The sequence below is a fragment of the Canis lupus genome, chromosome 31 (assembly GCF_011100685.1).
Source record: "Canis lupus familiaris isolate Mischka breed German Shepherd chromosome 31, alternate assembly UU_Cfam_GSD_1.0, whole genome shotgun sequence".
Lineage (NCBI taxonomy): Eukaryota > Metazoa > Chordata > Mammalia > Carnivora > Canidae > Canis > Canis lupus.
Genome location: NC_049252.1, coordinates 6,381,413 through 6,390,632, shown reverse-complemented (window position 1 = coordinate 6,390,632; position 9,220 = coordinate 6,381,413). Strand labels below are relative to the sequence as shown.

The following is a 9,220-nucleotide window of genomic DNA, read 5'->3' as shown; positions in this document are numbered from 1 at the left end:
CAAAAAGGATATTTTCCTGGCAATGTCGTTCCCACTCGGTAATCAGTGTAGCTCTTGCTTGGATGAAAGTTGAAAATAAAAAGAAGACCTGCTCTCTCAAAAGCGATGATCTTATTGCCTTCATGCTTTTCACTCACATAGGCCTGCAAGAATTAACACATATATTACATTATGACATTATAGATGCTGTTATAAGCAAATTAATTATAAAATTGTTTGTGTGCTTATTAGTAACCTTGTTATTAAGCCAACAAATGAAAATGTACTATATTTTTTTGAAACTGTTGCAATTTGCCCTATCAAACTCTACACTAACAAAAGTCTCAAAAACAGCTTAAAGAGTCTAAAAATCTCACTAGCCATTGACAACTTCAGACAAAGCATAGAGGATTAGCATTGTGGCTCAGGTTTTAGAACACAGTACCTATTACATATAAAGTGTGTGTGTGTGTGTGTGTGAGTGTATACTGGATCTGTTTACAAGTGAATTTTCTTTAAGATTTTTAGTCCCCAGATCAATGAGGTAAGGTACATGAAATTACTTTAAAAAATGTAACATTGTTATTGTACTGAGATTTCTGAAGTTGTAGTTATCTTAAAAACTTTACCTTATTGTTAGATTTGTTAGATTTTGTTAGATTCAATGGCGACCTAATGTTCTTTACAATATATCTTTTTTTCTAATAAAAGGGAAGATCTGAAAAGAAATTATATCTACAAAGTCTCCCATTTTATAACCCATGTTTTATAGTAGGCAGTGAGAAGCCTTTGCTTTTTCAACACCACCCTCTTGCAGCTCCAGCTTTGAAAGACTTATTTCCATGCATATGAGCACCACCACTCTTAGTAATTTAGCAATGTGAACTAAGGCTCTAGAGTAAACAGCATGCCTTTTGGTATTCAACATTGTTCCTGTTGAAAAGGAGCATCATTTTGCTCTCTCTTCTGGAAATTGCATTACTAATAAACGTGATTAGGGTATTTGTGTCATGTAGCCAATCTTGGTGAATATATAAGTACCTTTGTTCAACCATTAAAAAAAAAAAATCATAGATACCAAAGTAAAAACACATCAACAGTAATTTCAAACAGCACCAGTAAAAAGTAAATGGATTATAAGTAACACATACTATATGCTAATTTTTGCAAGGGAAAAAAAGCCGGTATAAAATTTGCACCTGTTAATTACATTTTCTAAACTTATTGAAAACTGAGACTTTAATTCCAGAGGAGAGTCAGGCTCATGAAAAATACAAAACAGCATGCAGGTCTAACGGCATCTATTGAGATGACAAGTTAGAGACCAGTAAAGGAAGGGGCAAAAAAAAAAAAAAAAAAAGGAATAAAGAAATCTACATGTTGTCAAAGTAGTCTCTTTATGACAGCAAAATTATTTATATAAAGAAAACCAGTCAAAACAATTAAGATGTTTCCACAGCAATTTCCAAAATGGACTCCATGCTGAGCTTTTGTTATTTTAACCAATTGAAATAAAAATTACTAAATTTAACCAACAACAAACTAAACAGGAAAGTAAGCAGGGCATTGTGCTTAAGATTTTCATTATCTGTTGGAGAGACTTCAGTGACATGTTTTGACAACCTGAAGTATGTTTCAGGGCACTACACACTGAATAATAAAGTAGTGTTTAAAAGATCCGCATATAGATTTAAATCGATTGCCATTCCAAGCATGTACAACACTGGTGACTAAAACATAACATTTAGAATAAAGAGCTTACCTGTGGAGCTGAAAGCCAACCACATCTTTCTTCCAATTTATTCATATCTCTGTCAAAGTTATTTAGGAACTTATAGCGAAGGAGGTCATCGTCAGTTAAATGAAATTGCCTTCTGGCATAATGATAACTCTCATTATTTCCTTTTCTTGGGAAGTCTAACCATTCAGGATGCCCAAACTCATTACCTGTGTTAAAAAAATAAATAAATAAATAAAAATATATATATATATGCGCCTCACCCAGTAATATTGCATTTCTTATTAAGGTGACTCTGTAATTTTACATGTTAAAGTCCTTAAAATCTGTTTAGGTTATAATTTACTACTGCTGTGCCCTGTGAAGGATATACGACCAACCTCAGTTCAAAAACAGCACAGCGTATCCCAATGAGTAGTGACCGCATCTGAACTCAGAATACCAGGGGCCAGTTCTAGCCCAGCCCTGCGGCCTGTGGGACACATCTTCTTCCCCTCATGCATGAACTGAGAAAGCTATCTCTATCATACTTAAATCCTCTCTGAAACAATCTCATATCTCAGAGTAATTTCTGAAATTGCTTTTCCATAATTTCTGTAATGTATACAATGCTTTACAATTCCCCAAGGCTTTTGATCCTCAGTGGGACTCTTCATTATATCTAACTCACAGATGAGAAATCCAAAGTTTTAGACAGTTAAGAGATTTGCCCAAGCTCACACAGATAATAAGTGCAAAAGCAACCATTAAAATTTAGTTCTGATTAAAATCCAAAAATTTTAATGAGGTTCTTTCTACTTCATCCAGAGAATAGACAGGTACATTTTAAACTTCAGGTGCCAGGGATCCCTGGGTGGCTCAGCAGTTTGGCACCTGCCTTTGGCCCAGGGCGTGATCCTCAAGTCTCGGGATCGAGTCCCACATTGGGCTCCCTGCATGGAGTCTGCTTCTCCCTCTGCCTGTGTCTCTGCCTCTCTCTCTCTCTCTCAATGTGTCTCTCATGAATAAATAAAATAAAATATTTTTTAAAAAGTAAATTAAAAAACAAACTCCAGGTGCCACAGAAACCCAAGTTATCACTCTTATTATTCATTTTTCCTATTTTTTCATTTTTCCTATTTCTTTCTCAGATCTACATGTTAGCATTAGATGTGTATCTTTAATTTCAAATGTATCTGCATGTATGTGCATGTGCATGTGTGTAGCTAGGACACTTGATTTGGAACCATTTAAATATTGTTTATCACTATAATGATAAGAACCAGAAACTCAATACATTGAAAAAAATGAAATAAAATAGTAACACAAAAATATTATCCATTGTCAAAATTAAATTTAGATATTGGTTGTCTAGTAGACTGGATCCTATTGTTGTCCCTAAGATGGATTTCTAACTTTACAGTTTCTTTTTTCCCTTACAAATTAAATACTGCTTTCCAAAATCTACTTTGATTTGCCACTTTAATGCTGCAATTTTCTAAGCCATGAACTTCTCTTTTGTGTCAGAAAGTATAGCCAATATAAGAATGTCCTATTTTATTTAATTTAAAGATTTTATTTATTTATTCATGAGAGACAGAGAGAGAGAGAGACAGAGACAGAGACAGAGACACAGGCAGAGAGAGAAGCAGGCTCCCTATGGGGAGTCCAATGTGGGACTTGATCCTGGGACTCCAGGATCATGCCCTGAGCTGAAGGCAGATGCTCAACCACTGAACCACCCAGGAGTCCCAAGAATGTCCTATTTTAAAGAAGCTAATGTATTAATATTCTAATAAAAACTAGTAAACTAGGGTGTAATTCAAAATGATTTATTGTAGGGTTGCTTTAAATGGTAAACTTTGCTAAGAAACACTGGAATTTGCTTTGAACTTTTTGGGACTGTAGTCATCAAAATAAAAATAGCATCCAAACAAATATGTCTGCTGCAGTTTCGTAAGAATTCAAGTATCTACAAATATTTTGCTAAATTCTAGTATTTCAGCCTACATAACGCTTCTTGCAACTTTACCTACTATGTGACAGAGGAGGGGGATGAAATTCTGACTCTGTTGACTTGAGGATGCATTCTTTACCTCTGCCATAGGGCAGTCATAGCCAGCCTGCTCGCTCATCCACTCCACTGGCAAACTCATACACCTTCAGGATGGTAAGGAGCACATTCCTTACTGATAAGGAAAATTGTATGTTTTAAGTACTAGTGAGATTTCAACTAGTGGAGAACTTTAGAAAGACTAGAAATGATACGAGGTAGCTCAAGTATAGTAGCCTCCAAAGTAGGTCCAGGCTTTCTATTAGTACAATACTTTTATTTTGGTATGACCATGAACTCTGGGTTGACTACAGAATTAAACATTTTTTTTTTCTGATTTTATTTATTTATTCCTGAGAGACACAGAGAGACACAGGCAGAGACACAGGCAAAGGGAGAAGCAGGCTCCATGCAGGGAGCCTGATGTGGGACTCGATCCTGGGTCTCCAGGATCAGGCCCTGAGCTGAAGGCAGATGCTCAACCACTGAGCCACCCAGGTGTCCCTGGGTTGACCACAGTATTAATAAGCAATTCCTTTCGCCTTTTCTGGGGGAGAATGTTACATCACTGTCATCATGATCATCACACTAGAGGCAGCAGGCATATGCTTAATGTCTGCTTAGTATTTGTTAGGCACATGCATTGTACGTCAATTTATTCTTTCCATCTTCAGCAACACTAAAGTAGGTAGTATTATTGTTGCAAGTTTCTAAGTAAGGAAGCTGAGTCACAGACATTTATTCAGTACTGGGACCAAGAACCCAGACAGTCTGGTTTCAGCACCCTGACTCTTACTACTCCAGCATATCATCAGAAATAAATACCATGGAAATACCATGCAAATAACGACCAGCCTCCCATACATGGACAGAGACTCCAAGCTAATGGAAATGTCATGTGCAGAAGTAAGAAGGTGAGATGTAGTGAGGAGTCTGGTTTAGCTATCTATCAAAAAGGGTTAGTGGTGATAAAAGATGAGACAAACAAGATGAAGTTAAATTAGGATAGGCCTCAGAAAATTAGGACATTACATTGCAGGCAATAGGGAACTAAAGGCTATTTTCTAAGTAGGGGAATGAGAAATTCAGATGCATTTATTATTAAAACAGCTATAAAGCTGTGAAAAGACACTGGATATTGAGGATGGTTAAACAGAAAAGCTAACATGGAATCCAAAGTATAAAGTAAGAGATGACAAGATGCAGTGGGAATGAGGAAAAGAATGATTCAAATAACATGTCTTGTACACAGCTGGCAGGAATGTGAATTGGTATAGGCACTGTAATAAACAGTATGGAGGTGCGTCAAAAAATTAAAAGTAGAATTACTGTACGAGCCAATAATTCTACTACTAGGTATTTATTCAAAGAAAACAAAAACACTATATCTGAAAGGTATATGTGCCCCTATGTTTATTGGGGCATTATTTACAATTGCCAAGATAAGGAAGCAACGTGTCAATTGATAAACGAATAAGGAAGAAGTGGTATATGTATGTATGTGTATGTATGTATGTGTGAGTGCGTGTGTGTGTATGTGTGTGGGGGGAAACAAGGAATATTATGCAGGCATAAAACGGATGAGGTTGTGTCACTTGCAACATTATGGATGGACCTAGAGGATATTACGCTAAATGAAACAAGTCCGATTGAGAAAGACAAATACCATACGACTTCACTCAGATGTAGAATGTGAAAAAAAAAGAAGATATAAACCACAAAAGCAAAATCAGAAATACAGAAGTACAAACTAATGGTTGTTGGGGCAGGATGGGCAAAATAGGTGAAGGGAATGGGAGATACAGGTTCCAGTTATGTAATGAATGAAAGGCACAGCATAAGGAACAGAGTCAATGATATTATAATAGTGTTATATGGTACTAGATGGTAGCTAAGCATGTGATGAGCACTGTATAATGTATAAATTTGTCAATCACTACGTTGTACACCTGAAGCTAATGTAACATTGTGTGTCAACCATACTCAACTCAAACCAATCAACCAACCAAACAAAAAAACAAGTGACATTTCTGAGGAGGCAAACAACAGAATTTGATGACTGCCTGATGAATGTAGGTTGTAAAGAAAAGGGAATTCTGAGTGCAGTTGTAAAGTTTCAAGCTCACGTGACTGAGTAGTGCCTGCATTAACCACACTGAGGAAATACAGTGATGGGGGAAGTGTGTGGGAGGAAGATAATGAGTTTTTTGGGCATGCTAAATTTAACATCGGAAGAATACGCAAGCATTCATGGATATATAGTACCATTGATAAAAACAAGGTACTGCAATTCAGTAGAGAACTGGGGATGAGGACCGAGAGCAATTTGTTAAGGCCTCCATAAGAAACAGTGGTTGCAGCCACAAAAGGACAAAGGCAAATGGACAGCATCCTAAGGAACTGCAGGCAGAGATTAATTAGAAAAGACTGAGTAATGATGGTTAGCAAAGTCAGGGGGACATCAACAACTATATATTATTTATATTTATATTTATATTTATATTTATATTTATATATGGATGGAACAAATATATATGTTTATATATATAAAATTTGTTTATATATATAAAATATATATATCATCCTTTTTGAAATATATATATAAAATATATATACCATCCTTTTTGAAACTCTTCTTAGCCTTCTATATATAGAAGAGTTTCAAAAAGGATGGTCAGTGACAAATGCTACAAACACACACAAAACCCAAAACCCAGACCTTGCTATATTACCACCCATTTGGTATAGGAATGAAATAATGTACAGCCGTGCTTTTCAACCTATAGTATGCTCCAGAGCAAGCATACAGATTCCAAGGAAGCTTGTTAAAAATGTCATCTTCCCTATGAACATTCATTACCTGATTCATTCCCTTTGGAGACAGTCCCAGGCAGAAATCTACATTTTTATCAATTTCCCTGTACTGAAAGTAGGTGGGCTAAAGGCCATTTCCTGAAGGTAGGAGAGTACAGATTTGAAAATTGTTTATATGTCTAAGGAGAAGGCAGTTAACGTAACATGATGCCCATAGACACAGCGAGATTTGGGTTTTAATTCGAGTGAGCCACTTACAAGTGAATTTAGGCAATTTAATCTCTCTGGTGCTCAGTTTACTCATCTATAAGATAGGACAATATGTTTCATAAAAGCTCTTTTAAGATTCAAACATGGTAAATGAGGCACTGGGCACAGGGTCTGGCACCCATCAGCTTTCATGTATGGAAGCTTTTATGTTACACATGTCTACTTATTACGGATATTGTTCAGGAAAGAATTACCTACAGGGTAATAGATGAGAGTTATAATAAAGCTAAAATCAGAGTGAAGGAACTGACCAGCCCTACTGTGCAGCAAACATACAAGTAACTGGGATGAATTCAACAGGCAACTAGTGAAGTTGGCTCTTCTTGACTTAGTTTTCATAGTGCAACTTTATTCCTTCCTTTAAAGTCCTGAAATGGTACACTGATGCATTTATTCATATTTTAATAATACAAATAAATTTCCCTGAGCCTAGTGTTAATGACCTTTGAGTTATCCACTATTTTAGATTTTTAAGAGGCATAACTGAATGTGAAAATAATTTTGCTACAAGACACCCACAGGGACGGAGCAAACCAGATTGCTACGTTAGGAATCTCCTCTTCAGTCTCTTCCTTCATTATTCTTACATGTTCACCTTACAAAACCTCTGAACAAGCTCTCAAGGAGAGAGTGTATTTAAAGTATATATTTATAGTATATATATTCTTAGTATATGTATTACATAATACTATAGATAGCATGTACATTTATATACCTTACTTATATGGCATATTTATTACTTACTTTCTATATTATATATACTTGTATATATGGTATATAGTTGATTATATTCCACTTAACATTTTAGGAACCTTCTAAAACTAGAGTTCTCCCTCAGCTGGAACACTACTGACATTTGAGGCTCCCCATCTTCTGATTTCTCTCTACCCTTCCCGAAAATATGACCTCAGGTTATAGCTTTTGTTGCTTACAATCTTTTCTAACTGTCTCAGGTAGACCAAGAAGGTAAAAATGTAAATTCTCCACTGTATGGTTTACTTGCTCTCTTGGTATTCCTCCTTGGAAGTATAGTTTTCATTAGTATAGAATCGAATAGTTAGTTTGACCAAAACTACTTAGAATGGTATGAACCCATCTCACAATCTGATTAAAAGCTAAGTATCTGCTCTCCAGAAACACACACACGCGCGCGCGCACACACACACACACACACAGGATAAAACCTTAAAGGTTCACAAATTCCACAAGAAAACTAATACAATGTGAAATCACATTGTTACGATTTATCTCTAACATTCTAGCATGAAAATTCACATCCTTATGATCTATAGCATACATTAGGACTTAAGAATAGTGCAATTATAATGAGGTAAGATGTACAAATTAGAAGAGTATAAAACACAAGTATGTGACAATAAATATTAGTCACTATTATTATGGTATTATATTTTCTCTTATTTTATTATATAAGTAACAAACACACAGACATTTTTTTAAATATACACACACAATCTAAAATCTTATAAAACAGCTGCTTGCTATGGTCTGAATGTTACTGTCTCCCCAGAATTCCTGTTGCAATCCTAATCCTCACTGTGAGGGTATTAGGAGGTGGGGACTTTGGCAAATGCTTATGTCATGAGGGTGGAGCCATCCTGAATAGGATTAACGTTCTTCTAAATAAGACTCCACAGAGCTCCCTAGAACCTTCCACAATATGAGGATACAACTAAAAGTCTGGGAATGGGAAGGGGGTCCTCATTCAACCATCCTGGTCCTTGGACTTCCAAAATCCATAAAGCATGAGAAATAAATTTCTGTTTTTTATCATAAGCTACCATGTCTGTGGTATTTTGTTATAGCAGCCCAAGTGGACTAAGATACCACTGCTTTCCTTCTGGTCAATATATTATTTGTTTTCTATATCTAGAACTATAAGCCTACATTTCTCTATCCATACATATCCATCAACCCATCTATCTTATCTACAACTTGTTTTGAACAAAAATAGAGTTATATTGCTATTTTGAATTTTGATATTAGCATTTTCTATGTCAATAAGTATATCTCCTCCATGATGGTACCTCTTAGGTGCATACAACACAATTTTATTTAATCATTTTCCTCATGTTAGTCATTTTGGCTTTCTCTACTACTTTAGTATTATAAAACATTGGCAATCTTATAAATCCATCTCTGTACACTTGTCTAGTATCTCCCTAAGAAAACTAACTATGTAGAATACTTGTTGAGAAGGTAAAAAGCAGATATGATTTTAAAAGATAACATTTCCCATTTTGAACATTAATCATTTGAAGACACAGGTACAAGTTAACAAATTGTTACTGGAAATAATGTTCAACACACATGCAAAATTATATTCCTTAATGTATATGTTCATTTTTCATCATTTAAACTTAAGATTT

The 9,220-nt window shown here is 35.4% G+C and overlaps 1 protein-coding gene across 1 annotated transcript in view; it reads right to left on the bottom strand.

Annotated features, from left to right (window-relative positions):
- Positions 1 to 9,220, bottom strand: part of GBE1 (1,4-alpha-glucan branching enzyme 1) — a 268,368-nt gene that overhangs the window by 33,807 nt on the left and 225,341 nt on the right. The window contains exons 13-14 of the mRNA XM_038581192.1: positions 1,742 to 1,926; positions 13 to 143 (exon numbers count right to left, since the gene is read on the bottom strand). Coding sequence (XP_038437120.1) covers positions 13 to 143; positions 1,742 to 1,926 — 316 coding nt within the window. The remainder of the gene's footprint in view (positions 1 to 12; positions 144 to 1,741; positions 1,927 to 9,220) is intronic.